A 25,658-nucleotide genomic window follows, 5' to 3' on the forward strand; every position below is an offset into this window, starting at 1 on the left:
CGCGGGGGGACCGCGGTGATGCAATAGCCCGGGCGGGGGGCGCGGGGGCCGCGGGGCTCGGCCCGGCCCGGCCCGCAGCCGCCGCGGGGATGCTCCGCACGGCCGCCGCTGTGCTGGCAGCCCCCCGATGCTTTGGCAGCCGCTGAGCGCCGGGAGGAGGAAGGAGGAGGAGGAGGAGGAGAAGGAGGAGGAGGCGCCCGGGATGGAGCAGCCGGCGGAGGAGCGGCGGGGCCGGGGGCCGGGCCGGGAGCACGGGAGGTAGCGCAGAGCCGGGCAGGTGAGCGGGGGGCGAGGGGAAAGGGGCGAGGATGGGGATGAGGATGGGGATGGGGATGGGGATGGGGGCTCGGGGCTGTGCCGGGGCCAAGGAGCAGCGGAGACCCAACATCACCCGCATCCCTTCCCCAGCCCTGCGGGCGGCCGCGGTCTGGAACAGCGGCTCCGGGGTGATTTTGGGTGCTGACAGCCTGCTGGCCAGGTGTGTGCGGGCGCTGGGGCCCGGCTGTGTGTCTGTCTGGGTGTCTGTCCGTGTCTGTGCTGTGTGCGAGCGGCTCGCCCCGTTCCCATGCAGCGATCTCCCCCTGCCGGGCTCCCGGCGCTGCCCAGGAACAAGCCCGCATCTCTGCGAGTCTCTGCGCTCCGGGGAGATGCGGGATGAGAGGCAGAGGATGCCTGTGAGGCTGCGCTTCGGTCCCACACAAATAGAGACAGGTCTCTATCGCAGAACCCCGCTGGAAATAAACAGCACTCGGTGATGTACACAAGGACTGGAGTTCCACAAACCGGTCCTTAGGCATTTTAGTGGGTTTCTACCCGAAGCCCGTGGGGTTGGGTTTGCAATTTAATAAAAACTACACGCCTTGATAAAAAGTATCACATTTTGTTTCTTTTAAAGTTTGCAGGGGATGATGGTTGCTTGTTTCACATCAGTGTTGTCCATGTGAAGGCTGAGCAGTGGGAGCCTCATTACCCCACGGTTTCTGGGTGCTGTCAGACATCTCGAGGGACAGGACCTCCAGAGCCAGCCCTGGCTGCCAGGGACCCTCTAGAGCCCCACAGCCCCAGCCCTGCCCGCAGCTCCTTCCAGCTGCATCCCCGTCCCTGGGTGCCGTGAGGCTCCCGGAGCTCCGGGATCAGCTCGGGCATTGCTGCAGTGCATCTCTGATCCGATGAGGTCATAGGGAACAGGGAAATGTTTCTGAAGTCAGGACAAGGGTAGGACACCGGGTGAATCGCACTCCATATCTGTAGGCTGCGGGCTCTAGATGATAATATAATCACGCATTAATACTTCGGGATTTATATTGATTGTCTTTGCTTTTAGGAACACTTTCATTTTTTTGAAAGCCTTTATGCTGACCATTATCTGCTCATAAATGTATTTTTTGTAGTCTGCGTTTATCATCCACTGGTACTTGCTGCTCTTTATACCTGTGACACTGCTGCTTGTCCTTGTCCTTGTTCCTTCCATCCCTGATCCTCAGGTCCTGGTGTGTCCTAGGGCAGAGGTGGGTGACTCCAATGTCATCCTTGTGCAGGTCTCTGCAACCCAGTGGCTGGAGCGTTAATTCTCTTAATTAGGGACTTCATGCCTCACACTTTTGAGTGCCAGATCCAATCATCAGAAATGCACATCTTCCTTGTGGGACCAAACCTCTTCTCTTTGCTTCTCTTCCTTGTCTTTTTCACTTTTCCATGGATTTTTTTTTTTTTTTTTTTTTAATGGATGGAGTATTGTGCTCAGTTTCATCAGGCTGTGACTGAAGTGAGGAAATTATCTACTATTTTGACTTTGGTGAGCTCTGATTTGCTTTTCATATGGCAATTCTGAGACCTCCAAAGCACAGGGCTTTTCATCCTGTCAGGAAAATGTCACTGGCCTGGCAGAAATACCTGTCCATGTCACAGGAGTCCTTGGAGAAGAAGCACAAGAGAAAGTGAGGACTTACGAACCTCCTCAAAAAAACATCTCCAGCAGGCATGAAGTCCTGGGAGTCTGGACTGACCTTCAGCTGTCTGGACTGTACCATGAGGTTCAGGAAGGGTCTCAGAATATTTGGAGGGAGCTGAGCAAACAGGATGGTTCTGCACAGCCATGAGCCCCCAGGAGCATTATCTTTATCTTAAAATACACCCCTGCAAGTGCCTTGTCCCTGTGTCTCTCTGCCATCTCCCCCTCTTTTTTTCTGTATGCCTGTCCCCAATCCTGCTTCTCCATCCCTGTATTTTCTGTGCAGAAACAGGAAGAAATGGAGAGAACAATGCTCTCCTTCAGGAAGAGGCTGCCCTGAATTTTCAGGTCACAGTTAGCACTGGGGTTGTCAATTTACAGGTCACAGTCAGCACTGGGGCTGGCAGCAAAGTGGGAATTCACTCAGACAGTCAAGGGTCTTTACCCTGGTCCTCATGGTCTCAAGGGCTGCAGGAGAGACCAAAGCTGGCAAAACCACTTTCCATCTCCAGACTCAATAATGAACAGATGAGTACAAGCCCATCACACCCTCGGGTCTCCTGGGGTGTCCCAGGAGCTGGCTGGGTGCTGCTGCCCCAGCCCTGGAGCTATGGCCAGCACTGGAGGGTGGCAGAGGCTGGGGCAGGTGGAGGTGCTGGCAGCAGGCAGCCGTGGCACAGTCCCCTGGTGTCACACACTGCTCATCATCCTCTGCCAGCCACGGCAGCCCTGTCACCACCTGGGACACGTGTCCAAGCTGGGCTGTCCTTGGTGGGAGCAGATGGAGCTGGACACACACCCAGTCCTCTGCTGTCCCGGCCATAATCTCTGGAGGATACCCAGGAGTGTGGGCTAGCAAAGGGCTTTTCCTGAGTGTTGTGGGGGGACCATTGCACTGAAACTGGACCCGGTGGGTCTGTGAAGTGTCTCGGCTTCTGATTCCCCCCCGAGGCATGGAACCTTCAGCCTGCTGCTCACCAGGGTGGGGGTTTCTTAATTTTAAGCTTCCTGGGGCGTAATGAATGAGGGAAAGTCCCGCAGAAGCAGGGAAAGTCCCACTGGGGAGGTGAATTTCCGAGGTCAGGTAGTGTCATGCCGGGTAAGCAAGAGGAGATGGTGATGAGGTTTCTGGCAGCACCTCCGCACCCACTGCACATTTATCACCGCTGTACAAAGTAAACACACCGCGTTCCCTGCAGCAGTGCCCCTGGCACGGCTACCCAGAGCCTCAGGCTCTGCCAGAACCATCCCTGACCCGGCAGGAACAGCCCCGATATCCCGGGATGTGTCGGTGCATCCCGGGGCAAGGAGCAGCCCTGATCTCCCGGGATATGCTGTCCGTGCATCCCGGGGCAGGGAGCACCCCGAGCTCCTGGGATGTGTCCGAATATCCCTGGCCTGGGGCAGGGAACAGCCCCGATATCCCGGGATGTGTTCGAGCATCCCTGGCGCTGGTTTTCTCCCGCGGGGGGGATCCCATCCCATCCCATCCCATCCCATCCCATCCCATCCCATCCCATCCCATCCCATCCCATCCCATCCCATCCCATCCCATCCCATCCCATCCCATCCCCGCCCCGCACCGCCCCGGTCCCTCCCCTGCTGTTCCCGGCCCCGCTCCGGTCCCTCCCCGCTCCGGTCCCGCCCCGCCGGCGTTTCCTGCCCCGGGCGCGGGGCGCGGGGCGGCTGCAGCCTCCAGGAATTTGTCACCGCTTTGTTTTCCCCGCTGTTTTCCGCCCGGATTTTCCCCCCGCGGCCGATGTAGGCTCGGAGCGGGGCCGGGGCCGGTCGGTCACCGCGGCCGGGGGGCTCCGGCCGGCCCCGGTACCGGCGCTGGGCTGGGCTGTGCCCAACTTGTTGACACAACGCGACCTGTGACAACACCGGGGAACAGCACCGAGGAGGGAAAAAATAATTTTTTTTTTTTTTTTCAAGGCGGGCGTTTCCAAGGGGCAGATCAGCACGTGCCGGTGTGGGAATTGGGAACATTCCCTGCTCAGCACAAGATGCGTGCGAGCGCTCAGGAGGGGCTGGCGAGCTGCTGAACGTCTCCCTGTGCCTTTGTTGCAGAAGTGCTGCGGATCGGGCGGTCATGGACGGAACCCGGCAGAGCAGGATCTGCCGCCCGCACAAGATAAGTGAATCCTCGAAGGTTCGTGCGATTTGTGTCTCCTACCGAAAAAAAAAACCGCTATGGAAACAACGAGGGTGGTGGGGGTAGACGGTGTGGGGGAATGTGAGTGTTCTGAGCTTTTAAAAAGAGGGATCGAAATGGTGGTTTACCTGCTCAAGTATTTTTGGTAGAAGTTCCTGCCTAGTGATTAAGGGAAAAAAAGGAAAAGCAGGAGCAAATGGACATCTGCTCGTTATGACTCATAACTTAGAAACCCACATCATTGCAGCACAGTAGTTTCTCTATACTAAAAATTCAGTTATGAAATGTGATGTGTTTATTTTTTTATGCTGATCTATCTCGTAAAATCCAAGCTCGTTGCAAAAGCATAGCTGAGATTACTCTTTAGTTTCGGTCTTGGTTTTGTAAAAGATGGGAATCTTGATCCTGCAAACTGTGGTTAGCCCAGTGAACTCACAGAACCTGGACTGCTTTCTTAGGTTCGTGGGGTTCATTTTCTTTGTATCAAACCTCTCTCTGCACAAATACATTGTTTTTATTTGTGAATTCACGGAAATCCATCCCAGGCAGCTCTTTATGCAGATCCTCAGGATGACTTATAAAATGTTAATAACAGCTGTAATTATTTTGTTCACTTTGTTTCATGCCAGTGCAAGCTGCTTTTGTGCTGTAGTTACAGGAACTGCAGAACAGGCACCTTGTAATACCAGAAAAAAAGCTGGAAAAGAGAAACTTTTCAGTGCCTTCATCTGTCTTACCAAAGCTGAATGAGCCAGATCTAATTTTCTTTTGCACCATTGATGAGCAGCAGTGCTGCATTAGCAGTCTGAGAGAAATTAGATCTTTGAATCTAAGAGAAGCTGAAATTCTGCTCTAACACAATTGATGAAAGACAAATAGGACTAATTTTTAAATGCATCCCTACCAATATAATCTTTCCCTCAATGCTGATCCTGTCTACCACTTAAATGGTTTAGTCTGAATGTAATGATAATTCATCACATTAAAAATTAATTAACTTGACAGCATTGTTTTATTTGCTTGCTTAGACGGCAGCTGCCACTATCTGTTAAACTTAGAATTACTGGATAATGCTAAGGCTGTTCTGCAGAATATAAATAGCTTGAGAAAGATGTTCAAGTTCAGTATAAAATTAGTCTTGGTTTTGAAATGTGCAGCTCTCAGCTCCTGAACAAATGAACTTGCCAAGTGGCTGAAAGATGTTGCTGTATTCTGAGTGTGGAATGGTTTCATGCCTGATTCCTGGAGCAGCAGCAGCTCCACATGGCAACAAGGATTTGAGGAGAGCGAGTTGCCAGGCGGATCTGAGGGCAGGATTACGCTGCTGACTCAACACCCAGCTCAGCAGAGAGGGATCTCTGGCAAATCTTATATTCTGCTGTAATCTTGTTATGCATGATGGTGGTATTAGGGAATATTAGAGAGAAATGATCAGCCAGTTCCCAGGGATGAGAGGGAGGATGGGTTTGGTTCAATGCAAGGATTTGGTTCAATCCTATCCCCCGTGAGTCAGATTCAGGAGAGGGTGCTGCAAGTTGTTATTTCTTGTCTGTTCATCTGCCACCATCAACTACCCCCGATTATAGCTGCCACAAAAGTGTGGTTTATCCTTTGCCATATTTATTCTTCTCCCCCTCTCTTCCCCCCCCCCCCCCGGTTTCTGCTTAGGCTCCTGTACAGTATCAGCTTTTCCCAACCTCAGGAAAATGCAGATAAAAAGCTTTACAGTCCTTAAATCCCTATTTTTATGGGTTGTTTTTTTTCTGTTACAGATCTCTGGCAGTTTTATTCCTCAGTGGAAACCACTTAGTTGTCTATGCTATAGATCCCTTTTTAAGTCCAGGGGTGTGATGAGTATAAGGCAAATTAAAGGGTTTTGATCCAGAATCCTTTTAATTATTGAAGCCTCTTTCCTTAGACTGGTTTAACTCTGCACACTCGAATGTTCAGAGCCATTCCAACAGCAGGAGTTTTGGCAGCTTGGGCTCCATTGTTTAGAAAAGAACATAAGGAAATAAAGAGAATCTGCTGGGATGTCACACTAAGAGCAGCACATTTTGTTGTTAATTTGGGTCTCAAAAAGCCCTCTTGGCTCTAAGAATCAAACCTTTTCCACCCAGGTGGGTAGAGAGGGTCCCACCGTGGTTTAACCAACCCAGCAATGGCTTTTCCAGACTGCTGTGCTCTCTGCTCGGGCAGCCAGGAGAGCCACAGGTAATTAGGATTTATTGGAGAAACAACAGTTTGGTGGGGAAGGAAAGGGGAGTGTCTGGGAGGCTTGAAGAGACCTCAGGTCACCTGTGTGACCTTTTTGGGTGTCACCTCTGGGAATGCAGCCTGGGGGTTTAGGACAGGGCAAGATGCAGAGAGCCAGGACTGCCTTAGGTAGGACACAGGGATGTGCTTCCTTTCCACCCTTTTTTAACTACACTTACAAGTTCTTACAGGCTCTGCTTGGTTTGGGTTTGGTAATTAAAGTATTTGGTCTTTGCATTTACCTTAACCTGGCTTTTTACTAAGAGGCATCACAAGGTCTGTTCCACCACGCATATAATTCCTCCTAAAACTCCCAAAACAACTAAAACTTCACTTGACATTTTGGGCTGACCAGCCCCGTTCAAGCTCTGCAGGACATTTGAGGGCTAACAGAATGTTTCCATATTGGTTCATCTGATGATGTGAGTCTGTGAGAAAAGAAGCAAATGCTGTTTGCCTCAAAAGCTCAGTGACACATCCAGAGCTGATGGTTAGGATGTGAGGACCGGGGGGATCCCAGAAGGGCACTTAATGGATGTGTCCTGAGGGCATTTTCCCTTTTCTTTAAAAGGAAAATATCTACTCCTATTCATTTAAACAAAACCTACCTCAGCTTCTGGAAGCGAGGAGAAGCCTTGTGGGAATCAGTTCTCCACATGTGTGGCTTTGCACATAAATAAACAGCTATTACTTCTGAGTGCAGTGTGTGTGCCTGGAATATTGTGGGAAGAAAGAGAGGGATTTTACCCTAACAGGCTTAGAAATGCAGAGTTCTGGAAAGATTTAAGAGGGGGCAGCTGTCAAGCAAGCAGTAACCCAAACAATACATGGGCTGAATGAAAATTCAGAGTGCTGCTTCGTGTGTGCTTCCCACTCTAAATGCTCTGTGAGTAGCTTAGCTCGGAGAACTCTGTAAGGAGTCATTTAGGGGACAAGGAAGAAAGGAAATGTCAGCAAGATGTCTCCAAGACAATGAGTGGAAGAGTTTCAGAAAATTGTGCCTGTATAACTCATCAGGGAGGAGGTTTCAATGCAGCACTGTGGGGGAAGGAAGAGTAAATTATAAAAAAAGGGGAGTAGGAAGCAGTAAAAGTCTCCATAGACCTTTCAAAGTGAAGGTGAGGAGCTCAGGCTCGTATTGTGTCATTTGCCAGCTATTTCATGTCGGAATTTATTATAAATGTGAATGTGCAACACAGAAAAGCTGCCTCTGACTTATGTATGACTGCACTTAGTGGGAAAACACATTTCGCTCTGGAGCTGACATCGATGGAGGCGCCTCGTGCCTGATGCTGACTGTGTTTTCCAGGTGTACAGGTGGGATGACCACTCCAGTCTGGTTCTGCAGAGCCTGAACGAGCAGAGGCACCGAGGCCTGTTCTGTGACATCGTGCTGGTGGTGGATGAGCAGAGAGTCCCGGCCCACCGCAACCTCCTGGCCGTGTGCAGTGACTACTTCAACTCCATGTTCACCATCGGCATGAGGGAGGCCCACCAGAAGGAGGTGGAGCTTTTTGGAGCCTCCTACATCGGTCTCAAGGCCGTGGTGGATTTTCTGTACGGCAGTGAGCTGTCTCTGGATGGAGGGAACATCGACTACGTGCTCGAGACAGCCCACCTGCTGCAGATCTGGAAGGTGGTGGATTTCTGCTGCGAGTACCTGGAGAACGAGGTCAGCGAGGAGAATTACCTGTACCTGCAGGAGCTGGCCTCCATCTACAACCTGAAGCGCCTTGACTCCTACATCGACTCCTTCATCCTGCAGAACTTCGGCACGCTGTCCTTCACGCCGGACTTCCTGCAGAACATTTCCTTGCAGAAGCTGTGCCAGTACCTGGACAGCAGCGACGTGCAGCAGGAGTGCGAGCACGACCTGCTGCAGGCTGCCCTGCAGTGGCTCACGCAGTACCCGGAGCGGGAGAACGAGGCTTACCAGGTGCTGGACAACATCCACTTCCCCTTGATCCCCAAGAGCGACCTGCTGCACCGAGTCAAGCCTGCCGTGTGCTCGCTGCTGCCCAAGGAAGCCAACTGCGAGGGTTTCATCGAGGAGGCAGTGAATTATCACAACAGCGTGACGGCTCAGCCCGTGCTGCAGACCAAGCGCACGGCGCTGCGCACCTGCGAGGAGCGCCTGCTCTTCGTGGGCGGGGAGGTGTCGGAGCGCTGCCTGGAGCTCTGTGATGACACCTGCTTCCTGGACACCAGGAAGGGACAGTGGGTGGCAGAAACCCCTCTGCCGGCCCGGAGGAGTCACCACTGTGTCGCGGTCTTGGGAGGCTTCATCTTCATAGCCGGGGGCAGCTTTTCCCGGGACAATGGAGGGGATGCGGCGTCAAATCTCCTATATAGGTATGATCCCCGCTGTAACCAGTGGATAAAGGTGAGACTTGAGCTGTATTATTTCTCTGTTCAACGTCCTTCATGTTTTCAAGTGTTTTCTCCTTTTCTGCTGAAAGGACGGGGCTTGTTAGAATAGTCAAACGGCAGCACTTCCAAATGAAAAGTCAAGTCAGTTAAGTTGAAGCAGCTACTTGAGTCCTTTGTGGGAATGCTTAAAAGGGTTTGGGGCAGATTTTCAGCTTCATTTGGGATTCGGGCATCTCTCTGAGAAACTCCTCATCAGCATCCACCTGCAGTTCTTTAGATTATTTCTGGGAATAATGCTGGAATGGACTCAGAGGTGACTGCTTGGTTCATCTTCCTCAAGCAGTAGTACATATGAATCAAAAACGGGTGTGATGTAAAAAGGAAATGTGTCTGACAATTGTCAAGTGTCTCTGTACTAAATGTCCTTTAGAACAAGCTCTTTGCTCCCAGTTCTGCCACAAAACCCTTCACCTGTGTGGGTCACTGTATCAGCCACTCCTTCTTCCTATAAGGACCAGCCATGGTTCCTATATGGACCAGTTATGGTTTCCATATGAACCAATCATGATTCCTCTGCGAATCAGTCATCCTGGATGGCTCACTTGTGGATTTTAGTGATTCCAATACCCGTTTCTTGCAGAATTTGGGAAGGAGGTCCTATAAACACAAACGTTTATAGAGTAACCTGTCTCTTAGATGTTTCCTGTTTTCCCCTTGTTTGAAAACGGATGCTACTGCAGAAAACCAGAAGTGTTTTTTTTTTAATATAATGGTCAAAACCAGAATCTCTCCTTACCAAATAAGGGGGAAGGAGCAGCAGCCCAATCCTCAGACATGAATAGCCCTTAAGTCCCTTGCTTACCAGACACTGGAAGATGCCAGCAGGTTGTTTTCTTTGCCAGGTTGCCTCCATGAGACAGCGACGAGTAGATTTCTACCTGGGAGCCATCACTGACATGCTGGTGGCTGTTGGTGGCAGGAATGAAAACGGGGCCCTGTCTTCAGTTGAGACCTACAGCCCTCAGAAGGACTCCTGGACCTACATAGCAGGACTGCCCAGGTAACTGTGCTGGATGGAAGCTCCCCTGTGTTTGAAGAGTGCTGGTAAAGAAAGGGAGCTTTTGTGACTTTAGCTGATGAATGGGAACCCTGGAAGGGAGGGAAAGGGATGTAAAACCAGTGTGGCATCAGCCATGTCAACCCACAGCAGAATTGGGATCTGAGCAGGCAGTGTGCCAGCGAGGTGTTAGTTTTCATCCCAAGGTGCATCTGGAGGCTGGGAGGGAGAGCTCTGATCATTTAATTCTACAATTCTTACAAAGCTTTTCCTGTGGCCACTTGGAGTTGAATATTTTCAGAAGCACTTTTCACATCTTGGTCAAAGGGGTTTGTCATTTCTTTGGCCTTACTTTGTCACCTCGGTGTGATGATTTTCCTTGTAGGGCTTTTCTCGGTGTTGGGCTGCTCAGGTTGGCTGTCACAGCTAAACACATTTACCTGTGCTAGAAATACAGAACCCTGGCAAATGTGAGCTCTCTCTCTGTCTGAGTTAAGACTTGGCTGTTCTGCTTTTGAGAGGTTTAAGCCCTGCAGCTCTTGTGGTGACAGGCAGGGCATTGCTGTGTCTTGAATCAACGTCAGAGCAGTGACTTTGTAAGGACAGCAGGACATTTCATTTGCTAGCAGTGACTCAGATTCAGTGACGTTTCACATTTGTGGCAATCGCAGGGACGTTGTAGGGATGGTGTTCCCATGATGTCTGAAACCTCAGCAGCAGTGCTGGCTCTCCCAGTACCATCACAGACAGATTCCTGCAGTTTGGTTTGAGGGTTTTTCCCTGGTCCCTGAGCTGCAGAGCTGCAGAGCCAGAGGCAGCCAGTGAAGGCACAGGAGCCTGTTGCCCAGTTCTATTTTGGGCAGGTGCTGCAATGCAAGGCTGATCCAGGCTAACAGCTGGGCCTGAGTGCTCTTCACAAGCAGGATGCTTTTTTATTTCTGCTCACATAGGCAGATCCAGCAGCTGGGGCTAAACACCACAGTCTTTCCTAGGAAGCTGTGTAGGAGAGTATCTTCAGGTCCTAAATCCTTCTGTAAACTGGGGTCACCTGTGAGGTGTATCCTGTATGGATATTTTTACTCATAAATGATCCTGGGGAAGTTCACACTGTTGGCTTAATCCACCCAGACTCTCTAGAAAGGAGCAGTTTATCTGCATATTCCAAATGCTACCTGTGTGCTGGCTTTGGGAATTCTGCAGCTGCAGCATTTAAGGTGAACTTTGACTCGTGGGTGTTAATTTTTTATTTGATTGCCTGGCTGGTCTTCTTGGATGAGGCAAAAGTCCCCCCTTAGGGGACAGACCCCTCTTACACTGCAAGGAGTGGGATGAATTATTCCTGCATCCAAATAAATGATTCTGCATTTTCTTTTCCTGTTGCTCTGTCGTTGTGTGAGCTCAGCTGTGTGGTGAACTAGACAGCTTCCACTTTTCCATGCAGCTGCTGTTTTACACGTTTAAGTCTTGTTAGACCTTAGTGGACTCTTGGCACCTTTAGATTTTTTGTCTTTTCAGTCCTTTTTTTCCTTTTGGTGCTGGGCAGTGAATTGTTTACATGTTTCTGCACAGAAGGCAAAAAGAACTTCTTGCAGATTGCAAAAGGCCAGACTCAGAGGTGAGCAGCAGGAACCTTTCTGACACTGCTTGAGCTGGGGGAGCAGTGGCTCTGGCAGATTTGAAAAAGCCCTTCCTTGAGGTGCTTCAGGTGGAGCTGTTGGAACCAGTCCAGAGGAGGCACCAGGATGATCAGAGGGATGGAAACCTCTCCTAAGAGGAAAGGCTGAGAGAATTGGGTTTGTTCAATCCGGAAAAGAGAGGCTTCAGGTTGACCTAACTGTGGCACTCCAGGGCCTGAAGGGAGCCCACAGGAAAGATGGAGAGACGCTGTACAAGGGCCTGGAGTGCCAGGACAAGGGGGAATGGCTTCCCATGGGCAGAGGGCAGGGTTAGATCAGATATTAGGAAAAATTCTTTGCTGTGAGATGGTGAGGCCCTGGTACAGGTTGCCCAGAGAAGCTGTGGCTGCCCCATCCCTGTGAGTGTGTGATTTACTGGCAGTGGAGGAAGGATGAGACAGGATTCTGTGATCCATTCAAGACTAAAAACATTCCAGCTACAGTTCCTGCTGCCTGCTCCAGTCTTCCCTTCAACACACTCCTCATCTCATCTGTTTTCCTCCTCACCACATGGTTTTGTTCCTCAAACAGATTTAAGTTCCTCACTCAAATAACATCTCCCCCAGCCCTATTCTAGCAGCAAAACTTTTCACGTAGACGAAGCCAGAAGCTCCAGTCCTGATCAGGCAATGCATCCCAACAAAACTGCCTCTTTTCTTGTGTTTTTCTGTCTTCTTCCCTCTGAAGAGAACGTGTTTTGTTCCTCTTGGGAGCATGACCACCACAAGCAGGCTTTTTGGTGCCATTCCTGACTGTCCCAAGCCAGCAGCTGCCTGTAATCCTGTTCCCTGGAGTGGCAGGCTCGTGTTGAGGTCATTGTGGGGTGTGGGCTTATGTTGTTCAACTCGAGCTGTGTGGGGTGGGACTCTCAGAGGTTGTTTGTTAAAGCTTCTATGCTGCACATCCAGAAAAGGGGTTTGTTTTGTTGCTTCCCAAGGGTTAGAGCTTGCCACATAGGTGGAGATTTGCAGGGGAAAGGCAGTGGTTGTGTCCTTGAGCACACATGCCAGTGCCAAATGCCGTGTCCATGCTGCTGTTTGCAGTCTCACTCTTGTAAGGAAGAGCTTTACAGGCTCTTTATCTCTTCTTACCCCCGTCTCCTTCCACCCTATATGGTCAGAACAACTTGTTGTTTTCCCTAAGCGCTCTCTTGGAAGGAGCTGAGCTGTTTTGACTGAACTAAGGCTTTCTGGAGAGGCAAGCAGCCTCCCGGGGCAGATGCTTCGTGGCAAAAACTTCAGCCAAGTTGTCTAAAGGATGGACCTGGTCCAAGCCTGTTACAAGGGAATTAATTTTGCTGATGCTCATTAGGGTCCTTGGTTGTGGGATACCTTTCCCTTTCTTCAGAGAGGCCTTGTATTTTTTGCCTGTTTTCCCAGAAACTGGGAGCAGTTTCTGTCATAGTTTCTAGCCCGGCAGGGAGCAGCGGTGGCTGACGAGCTTGGCAGAGCAGGAGGTGGGGCAGTGTGTTCTCATCCTGAACAGACCATGAAAAGCTCTGCTGCAGACAGCAGAGAAATTAATTGAGTGGCCCTAGGTTAAAGTTTGGCAGAACAACTGAAAGCTGTTGTGTGAAGGGCTGTGTTGGAACAGGTTGGGGAGTGATGGTATCTGCTCTGCTGGTTGGGTCATGAACGATCTCGCAGGGCTACAACAGGTGGACACTGAGATCCAGAGCAACCACAGCTCACCTGGACTTTGGTTGGAGTAGGGGATTCCCAAAGCTTTATTGAGTTATGTGTTCTCCTGTCTTGGACAGTAAATGGTAGGTTTTCTAGCATTTGAAGTGTTACTGGGTCAGGAACTAATTTTTCAGCACCGTATCTGGGTTAAGACATTCAAAATCGGTGCCAGGCTCCAGCAGATGTTAAAGTCAAATCTCCTTTCTCTTAATGCCTCTGCTTTGTTCTGGCCACTCTTGCAGATAACACTGCCAAAATGCTCAATGCTCTCTGTTGGAGGATGTCTGGACCCACTCTATTGCTGTGCCCATTTAGTAATGCCCCTCTCTCAATCACAGGGCTTGTAGAAAGGATTTGTATTGATTGGTTTCAATTTATGCATCTATTTCATGCAGTTCCTATGAAAATGATGGTATTTTGGATGAGCTTTCAGAAGTGAGGCAAAGTGAAACACCTCTGGTGCATTTCAGTGGGTAATTGTCCTGTACTGGACAATAACAAATTGATGGTCGATTTGGAGTTTCAGATCTGATTGTTTCTGTCAAACCACTCTCTTAGCTGCTGCTGTTCCCTGGACACAGCCATTGACTGAGGCAAAAGAAGCAGATCAGTGCTTTTTCTGCAGCTGCCTGTGCTGGGATGCATGCCTGTGCTTGAGAGACAATGGCTATTGCTTGCTTACCTGTACAGAACTCCAGAGTAGGAGAATATTTAACCTGCTTCTCCAAAATGCAAGTTTTTATTAACTTAGGGTCATTTCTCCCCCTGAATGTTGAATGTGTGATTGCCATCAGCAGTGCAATAATGCTGGGCTCTGGGGTGGATTCCATGCCCTTGCACTGTCCTCCTCCTGACTCCTCCAAACTCCCTGGTACAGCACAGCCTCCAGGCTGCTTGGTTTCATGTGGGTTTAAAGTCTGCTGCAGTTTGAAATGAACTGAACTCAAGCTGTCCATCCCATCTCAGATGGAGCATTTTTAAACCCATTCCTGTGTATGTGGAGAAACACAGGCTCTGACAAGCGGCCCAGAAACCATTGGAGATGGACAGTCCTGGTTCTTGTCTGGAAGAGACCTCAGACAAAGTGGAGCAGCATCTCTGGGCACTTCATCTGCTGTGGTATTTCTGTCAGAGAGTGAAAGCCAAGGGTTCATGTGCTCAGGGTACATCATGTCCACCAGAAGCACTGAGCGTGAATTAACTGCTTCCATCATGAGGCACATTGAGAGCTGTGGAAATTTTTAGTTGCCTTTTTGGATAAAGTCCATAATTGTACCAAAATTCTCTCCTTTTTTCTTCCTGTCTTTTCCCTGAGAGGCCAAGAAGCAGAACAGCTGTGAAGTCACCTCTGCAAGATCTCCAGGGCTGGTGCTCTAGTTGAACAGACTGTCCTGGTCACTCAGCATTATCAGCCCAAGCGTGTCAGGGATTTTTCTGCTTCTTGTAGCAGGAACCTATTAAAATATCTGATTCAGACAGGGATCAGAGGTTTCGGTAGGCATCTAGAATAATAACCACCTTTTAGCTCATCTCAGAAGCGTTGTGCTTTCAGGGTAAATGTGGGGTTTCTTTTCTAGTCCATCTTTTCCCTTGGCACAGAAGCGCTGGCACTCAGGTGTGCGGAAGATGTTCCGATAGCATTTGTGTGGCTCAGAGAAACCATTATCCTGCGAAATGAAAACAGCTCAAGGTTGTCTCCACACGGAGCTCAGCGTGTTCAGGCACGGTTCAAAGGCTAAAGCAATGCTAGCAGAGGTTTGTGTGCCGTGGAGGTTGCGTTGTCTCGAGTACCTGACTACAAAGGATGGTGGCAGAAGCTCGTGAGAGCAGCGTGATGAGCACATTGCTCTGTGCCCTGTGGGTATTGAATTGATTGGGCTCCTTGTGAGAGCCAATTTGCTGTGGCTGGTGCCGCATCTTTTGACACCCCAACTCCCCCAAAAGAGGAAAGAAAGACATGTAAGAATGATATGTTCAAAGGAGCTGATGCTGTTCATCACCTTGGCTGTCCACTCCTGAGAGCTCAAAGGGGTTTGGGCAGGAATAGCCTAGCGTGAAGTTAAGAACAGCGTGGAGATTTAGGTTTGTAGTGGCTTTATTGTTGATGATCAAAGGGGGTTTCTCTCTGCCCTGTGGATGAAGCATGAATGGTGTTGCTTCTACCATCTCATTTTCTCTTACTTCACCATGATCTGTGATGGACTGGGGGTCTGCTGCCTTGTCCTGGGGTGACCAGAGAAGTTCCCTCCTGTAGGGCAGTGCTGGTAGAACAGACAGATGGCTCATGAAAGGGACACTGCCTGTGTGGGACTGCAGGTGAACCGGGCAGAGAGTGCCTGTGGGTAAGAAATATGACCAGTGATCCTGAAGCTGTGCAAGGGCAAGGCAGCAGCAGTTTTCTTCTTGGTTTCTTTTGCTTTATCCCTGCTGGTAAGTCTGAGAGGTGTCATGATTATTTGCTCTTTCTGTCACAGAAACCTTTACTGAGATGTGGATTTTTTTCCCTCCCTGGCCCTCTCAGACTGATGCAAGCCAAGCACTGGAGCAGGAAAATGGGAGTGAAGGTCATGCCAGTAGAGCAGGATGGGCTATTTCTGTTGTGTGACACACTCTAGAGGATGCATTAAAAAGCGATTGTCATACCTTAGTGCTCTGTAGCGACCAGCTATGGAAAGGATGATTTAAGAGTGGTTGTCAGGCTGTGCACTCTGCAGTGCAGGGTGAAGCCCTGGGAATGAGAGGAGTTACTGGGTAACTGCCAGATCAGGGATTCTTCTGCCTTCAGTTACTGTTTATTTGCTTCTTTAGCACAGTCCCTGCTGCATGCCTCTGTGTCTTGATAAAATCCATAAGGACTGTTCCTGTCTGCCTGCCCCAGGTTTACCTATGGCCACGCTGGCACGGTCTACAAGGAATTCGTGTACATTTCGGGAGGCCACGATTACCAGATCGGCCCCTACAGAAAGAACCTGCTGTGCTACGATCACCGCACGGACGTGTGGGAGGAGAAGAGGCCCATGATCACTGCCAGGGGCTGGCACAGCATGTGCACCCTGCAGGACAACATCTACTCCATCGGTGGCAGTGATGACAACATCGAGACCATGGCTCGCTTTGACATCCTCAGCGTGGAGTCCTACAGCCCCCAGTGCAACCAGTGGACCAGAGTGGCCCCTCTGCTGCAAGCCAACAGCGAGTCGGGGGTGGCAGTTTGGGAAGGGAAGATTTACATCCTCGGAGGATACAGCTGGGAGGAAGCTGTCTTCTCCAAAACAGTCCAGGTCTATGATAAGGAGAAAAATAAGTGGTGCAAAGGAACGGACTTGCCCAAAGCGATTGCCGGAGTGTCCGCGTGTGTCTGCGCCCTGAAACCCAAAACAGAGGAGAAAAAGAAAAAGATAAAAACAAAAAAACATCAAGATCGAGGGAGATGACCACTCCTGGATAGCCACCCTTGGGTGGTGGACTCCGAAGGGACCTTGTATTTAGACATTTCTATCTAACCTTTATTCCTTTTCATTTTAAACAGGGTGGGGAGGGCATCTTCTGAAGCCTCGGAAAATGTACACTTGAATGTGGTTTTTGGATTAAACTCATGTTTAAGGTAAAAACAACAAAAGAAACCAAAAACTCCCCCTCTTGCTATACAAAGGGTGATGTGGCCAGAGAGGTTCTGCTGCTCTCCTGAATGTTATGGCTTAGGCTTTTCCTTCTGTGGCTCATGGCATTTCCACATACATCGTATTATATCAACATTTTAAGGAGGTTTTTAAAAACAACTTTTATACTTTTTTATACCACATTTTGCTATCTCAGTCTCTCGTTTGCCATTTATTACGTTGTTGACTATAGAAGCTGCTCTGCTCTGTGCTTGTGACCCTGTTGTTGGCATCAGGAACTCCCCTCTGATGATCTTTGGTCTCTGTGTGGCTTGGCCAGGACGTGGTGCAGCTGTTGGAGCAGCGCTGGCATTGCCAGCATTGTCAGGCAGTCAGCTGGAACTGGGACTATTGTCACAATTCCAGTTTCCCCAGAGCCCAGCTCCCCAGCCATGCTCATAAACACACTTTATTTCAGTGGCTGCTCCTCTGCTCGGTGGATTTCAAGGGCTTTGGTTTAAAGTTCAGCTGTTGATCATTGCTGTTATTTTTTCTCAGTCCTCCTCTCCCATCTCCCTTTCCATGTATTTCAGATTTGCCTTTTCTTCCATCTGGTGGTGTATGTGCAGGAGATATCCTGCTACCCTCATTCTTTTTTTTTCTCCCCCTCAACTATTTACCTCAATAATTGGAAAACACTAAAAAACATTTTTGCATTTAATTTCATTTGAAACTCTGGTAAATCTAAGACCTACTACAAGCACACATATATTGAAGGAGGTAACAATAAATTTCTGGAGTGCAAGGAGGTTATAGGTTGTTTTTTCAATGCTAAAAAACCGAGTTGGAATTAATTTTCTGAAACTCCTTGAGGTTTTTTTTTTAATTTTTATTTTTAAAAAAAGCCTCAAGAGTCAATCTTTCATTTGCATTAATGGATTTATTTTAAAGCCTTTGTATACTGCATGAGGTAATGGTTATTCCTTTTTAGCCTAAAAATAAATTTAAAACAAAACCAAAAAAAACCCAAATGAAACATTTTGGTTATGACAAACTAATTAACAAGTTTTTGGGGTTTTTTTTTAATGTCTGAAATCCTTGCTATGTTGACTGACAACTACTTCACTTTTTGGGGACATTTTCATGTGTAAGTATAGAACAAAAATTTCAAAGACTTATTTTTTTTTCTGTTACTGGGTTGCTTGTTACTATATCCCCTCTTCTAACGTGTTTATGTATTACATTAATGTCTGGGAACAATAAATCCAGTTTAGAATATTCTATTCATCACAGTCTGATGTCTTGTGCATTGATTTCACTGAGGTTTTCCTTTGTGATTAATTGGAAAAAAAATAATCCTGTAATCATTTTTCAGTGAAATTTGTAATGGTGGAAACATTTTAGGAAAGTAAATGTAACAATATGAAGTAGAAATATAACTTATTTAGATAATTCATCTTTTCTGCATTTTTCTGCTCTAGACAGTCAGAAGAGACAAAGGGGAATGGCTCCCCAGTGCCAGAGGGCAGGGTTAGATGGGACATTGGGAAGAAATTCTCCCTGGGAGGATGGGGAGACCCAGGTACAGGTACCCAGAGAAGCTGTGGCTGCCCCTGGATCCCTGGAAATGTCCAAGGCCAGGCTGGACATTGGGGCTTGGAACAACCTGGGACAGTGGAAGGTGTCCCTGCCATGGCAGGGGGTGAAACAAGATGAGTTTTAAGGTCCCTTCAAGCCAAACCATTCTGTGATTCTATGAAATTCCTTTTCACATTTTTGCAGGTCTGACAAAAGATCCAATCCAGTTTGTTGTCTGGTTTCAAAGACACTATTTAACGGGGTTAAACAATTTATAAACAATTTATTATTTCTTATCAGTAAACTTCATTGCATGAACAAACTTATGAGCTCCAGTGCTCATCAAAGCAATCCTTGTTTCCCCTGGTCTATGAGTTGGGGAAAATACCAAAGCCAGAAGCTGTGAGTGAGTGTGGGACATCTCCTGTGTCATCAGAGCTCCCTGGGGGATCCTACCTCTTGTTGTCAGGAGCATTTTTCCATTACTAAAGGAACAAGTGATCCCCATTTGCACCTCCAAGCTCATGGCAGGGAGCAATTCTAAAGGCATAGTCTGGCAGAGTGCCCCTGGATTTGGGGTGTTGTGAGTCCAGATGTGGCTGATCACCCAGGATTTTGGATATTGTGGATCCAGATGTGGCTGATCACTCTTGATTTTGGATGTTGTGGATCCAGATGTGGCTGATCATCCCTCAGCAGACAGCACAGGGAGCTTGGAGATCACCCCTGCTCCCCAGCACTGCACAGCTTTGGGGAATTGGTGTGCTGGAATTTCTGAAAAATGAAAGGGAGAATTTGTGTGACACGAGTAGATTTCTGCTCCGGCTTTTGAGGTCTGAACAGTCCTCTTGGTGAGGAATTAGGGTTGGTAGAGGAAAGGTGAATTCTCTTGGCTCAGCCTGGCTCCTGAACCTGCACATCCCACCACCTCCATCCCTAAGCTCTGTGAAGCGTTTTACTCTTGCCAGGAAGCACAGCTCTTTCTTCCTGCCCCAGGGAAAAATAACTACTGCTCTACCTCATTTTTAAAAAGGCTTCCATTGCCAAATTCTGAGGAAAGCTCGTTTTACCTGAAACAAAGCAGCTACCAAAACCCTGAGGTTTGCTTTTCCCACACTTCCATGCCTGTATCGTGGCATTGGCATGTCAAGGAGCTGCTGCCTGTAACTGACATTAGATAACAAATCCCTCGAGGTACCCTGAGGAAAAATTACAGCCTGGTGTGAGATGCAGCTGGTTTGAAGGCTTGAGAAAGAAGATGGAAATATTTTTGTTCTCAAGTGAAAATCTAAAATTGAGAAAAATGTGCTGGTGTCTTTCTGTGTAAGAGATGAGACTGCTTGCAGTGTTTTTTTCCAAAGACTGCTGATTTTCTGGGCTGTTTAGGATTCTGGATTCTTGCGTGACAGCAAAAAAAGGGGTCGTGTGTCTAGGGAATGTAAAGAAATAATTTAACCTTCAGTACTCTTTCTGAGAGCAATTTAACTTGCAGAAAACAAGCCCAGATTTGAATTGTGATTCTTCCCTTGCTGGTATGTCTTAGCAAACCTCTGACCAGTAAGACAGAAAAAATGCTGACAGGCTTTAAATATTATTTTATTTCAGCTTCTTGAGCTATTTCAGTTCTCATGCATGTAATAATGAGCAAGATGCTAATTATTGCCTAATGAACTTATGGTTTTGGGGTGTCTCAGAGATCAGGTCAGGGCAGACAGAGAGGTTCTGTCACTGTGCTGTGAGAGTCAGAGCACAGCTCAGTTACTCACAGCTTCCTCCTCCTTCCTGGTAACTCCACACAGGGAGGACACAGCCCAGTCACGGGGTTGTTGGTGCTACACACATTTTTTTAGTTCCTCCTGGAACTCGGAGTAGCTTTGGGAAAAAAATATACCTTTGATTTTATGATGTTTGGTTGGGTGACAGAACATGAGGGGAAGGTGAGATGGAGACTTGCTGGCTCTTTTGGTGCTCCAGAACTGAAAGAGATGATTGAATGAGAAGAGGGAAAACTTATATTTAAGATAAGGATGAATAAGTCACAATTAATTAGCCAGAAGTTCTGCATAGATAATTGAAACACTGATTCAGGGATCCACATGATCTACTAAAGGCTTGTCCACACTTCAAATGTGTTTCTGCTGGAACTAGTCCATGCTTAAACTTTTTACATCAGAAAATCTTCTACAAACTTCCAGCAAATTCAGGAATGTGGAGTTTGAAGTTAGGTTAGCATTAACCCACTTTTGGAATTATATAGTTGTGGTTTGTGTCCCGTGCTACCTGTCTAAAGTCTTCTACCTGCAGAACCATTCCTGTCCTGCTCTCTTTTCCCCACTCCCAGTGCCTGCTGCTGGCCTGGGACATTTCGGGCTCAGAAAGTTCAAAAAATACTACTAAGATTGACAATTCTACAATCTCTGATGCTGACCTAGAGCTGTTCTACTGAACACTCTACTGAAAACTTACAGTTCTCTACTGAAAACTTACATTTCCTGTTTTTATGAGCCAGCTAACCCCCCCTGAGATCCAGCCAGGGAAGGTGACTGCTGCTTGCAAATACTTTGTGTAGGCAAAGCCCTTATTGGACCTAGAAACTGTTGGGATAAAGGTTCTGCATCTCTGAAGAAAATGTCCTGGGAGCTCCAGAAGCTCTTGGCATCAGGAGGAAGCTCTACAAGGGAAGCACCTGAAGTGCTACAGTATTCCCTCTGTCCCTGAAAAAGTGGGTGTGAGGGTCCTGAGAGCTCCCCAAAAGTCATCCTCAGAAGTCATGTGTACACATCTCCCTGGCGCTGTCACCAGCACAGATCTCATGACCTTGTGAAATTCCACAAAGTCCCCAACACTTTGCATTTCCAGCAGGATAAGAGCAATTACAGCAGCACCTGGAGCCAGATACCCTGGGAGTGGTTTATCCAGCTCCCGGGCTGCTGTCAGACAACTCTTTATTTCCACAGCCATGGACCTCATTTGTTTTTGATGAATTCACATGTTGTTAGGAACATGACTCCATGAATCTTAAGAACGTGGATACCCAGAAAGAAAAACACGACACTGGTTATTTTTTTAATTTGGAAAAGCAACGTGCTCTTTTGGAGGGATAATTCAGAGCCGCTGGCATAAGGAATGTAAGAAAATACAACAGATTTATTCAGTGAAAGCAGTAATGAAATAACAGGCCATTAAAACCGGCAAAAATTGATAAAACAGAACCGAGGTGGAAACTTTGCAGCGAGTTTCATCAAAACATGATATCACAAACCCCCCTTAGATTATCACGAAATATTATGGTAAAATGTTAGCAGACTTTATAATTAAGCTATACCAAGATGGGATAAAATTGAACGTGTTTAAAATGTTGCTGAATGAGACAGTGGCATGCTTTCTCAGTTTTCACCCTTAGCTCCGGGTTTTAACAGTTTGGTATTTGAATTTTCTGCTTTCCAGGCCGAAGACACTGTGCTCATTTGTATTTTGAAACAGTCGGTTTACTTAGGCAGCATTGTGGGCAGAAGGGAATTTTGCCTTCAACCAGACAAGCTACGTAAGGGTTTTCACTCCATTATTTACCTTGTAAATTAGACTCCCGAGGGGAGAGGGGCTTTCAGACGTTTGAAATGCTGTATGCAAAAAGCCAGAACATTTGTCTCCCTTTTTTGTTTCTCCCTTTTAATATTAACCAGCCATTTTCACTGCTGGTTCTCTGCCTCAGGACAGCACAGCAACACTCGGGAGAGACAAAAGCGAGGGAGCGGCAGCTGGGTGTGTCAGCTGGAAGGGGAAAGGCTGATAGAGAAAATCATTTACTGTCATCAGCACACCGTAAGTGTTGCACTTCACAAAACAGGAGGGACGTGTCCTTGTCCTGGAGACGAGGAGGAATCTTCTCACATCCCGTGAACAGCCAACGACACAAAGTTCTTGTGTGCTCTTCTTCTCTTCAACTTTCTCACTGGTATAAAGTTCTCTATCACTCGCTGTCCAGCCGAATTAGGCTTTTGCAGGACTTGGTAGTTTGTTTAAGGAAAAAAAAAATATGGAGTCAATTAGCGATTAATTTGATGGATTCTTGCCTGGGGGTTTCAGTATTGTTGTGACTCAATCCTCTCAAAATCATGAGATTGGCTTAGTCATTCCTCTTTTTTTTTTTTTTTTCCTAGATACAAACCCTGAACCCATTCCCACCCTGGTTATTTGGGACAGAGGCGGGACAGCTTTGCTGTGGCATAATCTGGGCACACACCCTTACCTGTCATTTGCCAGAGTGACCCTTGGCATGTGGCCTTTCACAGATGAAATTTGGACATTATTGGACATTAGGAGGAAATTCTTCACAGAAAGGGTGATTAAACATTGGAAAGGACAGCCCAGGGAGGTGGTGGAATCACCTGGAGGTGTCCAAGGAATGCCTGGATGTGGCACTCAGTGCTCTGGCCTGGCTGACAAGGTAGAGATCGGTCACAGGTTGGACTCGATGGTCTTGGAAGGCTTTCCCAACTTAATCAAGGAGTCACGGAATTATTTGGGTTGGAAAATATTTCTGGAGATCAACCAGTCCAACCTTGCCAAGGCAGGGACATCTGGAGCAGGTGACACAGGAACACGGTGGGGTCGGGATGCCTCCTCAGAAGAGACTCCACGCCCTCCTTGGGCAGCTATTCCAGAGCTCTGTCACCTTTCCCAAGGAAAAATTCTTCCTCATGTTGAGCTGAAACTTCTTATGGTTTAGCTTATGGCCATTGCTGCTCGTCCTGTTGTTGAGCACCACGGAAAAAGGTCTGGCACCATCCTGGCACAGGGTGCCCAGAGCAGCTTGGCTGCTCCCGGATCCCTGGAATGTCCAAGGCCAGGCTGGACAGGGCTTGGAGCAGCCTGGGACAGTGGGAGGTGTCTCTGACCATGGCGTGGATGGAACTGGATGATCTTTAAGTTCCTAAACCATTCCACGATTCTGTGATCCTTCTGGCACCCGCCCTGGCGATATTTTATACGCATTAACAAGATCCCCTCTCAGCCTTCTCTTCTCTAGGCCGAACCCGTCGCGTTTCCCTCAGTCAGTCTCTCCCCGCGATGCCCGGAGCGCGGTTCCACGGCGGCTCTCGGGGCTCCCCTCACAGAGGCGGAGCCGCTCCCGCCCTTTTCCCTCGGCGCCCTCAGCTCCCGCCCCGTGCGCGCGCAGCGGGCGGGCGGGGACGGCGCATGCGCGGTGCGGCGCGCGCCCGCCCGCCCGGCCCGGCTGGTGCGTGCGAGGGAGAAGATGGCGGCGGCGGGGGCGGCGGCGTGAGGGGCCGGGACCGCCGAGCTCCCCGGGGACGCGGGGCGCCATGGCCCTGCACGGCGCGCAGGTACCGTCCGGGCCCGCGGGCATCCCTGCGGAACCGCGGCCGGACCCCACCGGGCTCCTGGCGGCGGGCGGGCCCCGGGGTGGGGGGGGAGAGCGTGGTGGCCGGGAGTAGGCCCAGGGTGATTGTGCACGTTCATTGAATGTGCTGAGGGCGGTGGGGCCGCCTCGCTGCCCGCGGGGACGGCGGATCCCGCGCTCCCGGGGCGGAATTCCCATGCCGGAGGGGTCCCGGGTGCGGGGGGTCGGTGCCGTGCCGGGGTCGGTGTCACCACGCCGGGGCCCGGGGCGGGGGGTGTCGGTGCTGAGCCCCCGCCCGAGGGTGCCACGGACGGAGCCCGTCGCTCCGGCCGCTCTTTTTTTTTTTTATTTTTTGGCGGGGGGGAGAGGCAGAAACGATTCTATAACGAGAAGGGAATAAGGAGATTTGTAAACTAATCCTCCCCCCTCCCCCCCGCCCAAACACTCGATAAACCCCTGCGCATCGAGGTGCAAAGGGCTGAGTGTTGCAAGATCGCCGTGCACGGGGATGCGTGTGCGGATTCCCCGTATCCCACTGGCTGAACCAGCCGGGAGATTTGTGCACCGAGTGGAAAAAAAACTGCAGTCGTGGTGGTTTTTCGCTGGAAGTTTACAGCTCGGTTCCTGGGCTAATCCAGTGTGTGCTTAGAGCGAATGATTGAATGGGTTCGCTTCGCTGTTTCTTTCCGTTAAGGTTTTTCTCCCAAAGAGCTTGAAAGCAGGAATGTCAGGAAAAGCGTGTGGAGCACTGAAGTGTTTTATTTGCAAGACTTAGAGCAACTTTGTTGTTTAGCAAATAATAAAGTTTAGAAAACTGTGGTGGCGTTAAACTAATTTTGTTAAGGATCCGTGTCTTCTGTCATAGAAAGCACATTTCATAAAATGTAAGTCATTTCGAACAGGGTGATGCTTTATTATGAGTTCTGTGGGGGTTTTTTTGTTTTGTTGTTTTGCTTTTTTCTGAATGAAATTATCATCAAATGAAGTTGTGCTCTGATGGCATTGACACTGATTTTTCCATTAAAAAAAAGTTTGTAATCGGTGAAAACTATACCGACATTTCTTGTCCAGCTTGGTTTATTTATGTTTGAGAGAAAAACGTGAGTGCTTCTGTTAATGTGGGTATTCTTAAGGCAGCTGCAGTGTTTGGAGTTTGTTTCAAATTTAAGGCTAATTTTAAGTTTTTGTGTCCATTAAGTTTCATTTTAAAGTGAAGGAAACTCACTCACTTTTGGACCTTTTTTTACTGTTCCAGTGAATGATTTTTGGAATTCAGATACATCAGAAGGATTAGTGTCCAACTCAAGAGTTGTATCACTCCCTGCTTTCTCCTCCCTCAGCAGTGCATGTGGTCAGTTTGATTCTTTCGGGGTTTAAAATGCAGCTTTTAAAATTATTTAGAGGAGTTAAGGATGTGTTTTTGTCTGTCTGTAATTATATTGGTGTACTTCAAAACAAAAAAAGTCAGGCTGATGATTTAGTTTATGGTGAAGTGCTCCATAGCTGATATTAAAACTGGGCTGTAAATTCATCTTTAGTAGCAACTTGAGCATAGATTATTTTAAATCATCCCCTTCTGTAGGTAAAGGTGGATTTTTAGGTCTCGTGAGGTTGCTGCTTAAGTTACAATATATTATTTGTATTATATAGTTTATATATAATGTGGAACATACATCATTTGGGAAGCACATTTGTAAGATACTGTTGAGCTGATGCTTTGTTCATGTTATTAAACACAACCTATTTTGAGTTGTTTTTTATTTTTTATTTTTTTTTCAAATTTAACCAGTTAACTGAGATGCTGTCTAGGATTTATGTGAGTACATTTTCCAGAACAGTACTGTGATGCTGAATTAAGACAACAGTGTTTTCAACCCTTTGAGATGAAAAGCCTGAAGATAGGTTCGGGGATGCAGTTTTAGATGTAGGTGTTTCCTTTTTGTTTTAGGATGGTAGTGTTACAGATCAATAG

At 48.3% G+C, this 25,658-nt stretch overlaps 2 protein-coding genes across 3 annotated transcripts in view; both read left to right on the top strand.

Annotated features, from left to right (window-relative positions):
• The first annotated feature begins 25 nt into the window (after positions 1 to 25).
• On the top strand, positions 26 to 18,038 carry KLHL36 (kelch like family member 36). Of its 2 annotated transcripts, none has more exons than XM_014874450.2 (5): positions 26 to 277; positions 3,887 to 4,103; positions 7,672 to 8,745; positions 9,635 to 9,792; positions 16,026 to 18,038. In XM_014874450.2, the coding sequence occupies exons 2-5, from the start codon at positions 4,044 to 4,046 to the stop codon at positions 16,579 to 16,581; spliced, it is 1,848 nt and encodes a 615-aa protein (XP_014729936.1). In that variant the 5' UTR covers positions 26 to 277; positions 3,887 to 4,043; the 3' UTR covers positions 16,582 to 18,038. The 2 variants fall into 2 exon arrangements, with proteins under 2 accessions (XP_014729936.1, XP_088028207.1); XM_088172081.1 differs by having other exon boundaries at positions 228 to 277; positions 4,022 to 4,103.
• Positions 18,039 to 23,599: 5,561 nt separating this feature from the next.
• USP10 (ubiquitin specific peptidase 10) overlaps positions 23,600 to 25,658 on the top strand; it is a 47,004-nt gene continuing 44,945 nt past the window's right edge. Inside the window, exon 1 of the mRNA XM_014874449.2 lies at positions 23,600 to 23,669. Coding sequence (XP_014729935.2) covers positions 23,649 to 23,669 — 21 coding nt within the window. The 5' untranslated portion in view covers positions 23,600 to 23,648. The remainder of the gene's footprint in view (positions 23,670 to 25,658) is intronic.

Source organism: Sturnus vulgaris, chromosome 12, assembly GCF_052056855.1.
Source record: "Sturnus vulgaris isolate bStuVul1 chromosome 12, bStuVul1.hap1, whole genome shotgun sequence".
Classification (NCBI taxonomy): Eukaryota; Metazoa; Chordata; class Aves; order Passeriformes; family Sturnidae; genus Sturnus; species Sturnus vulgaris.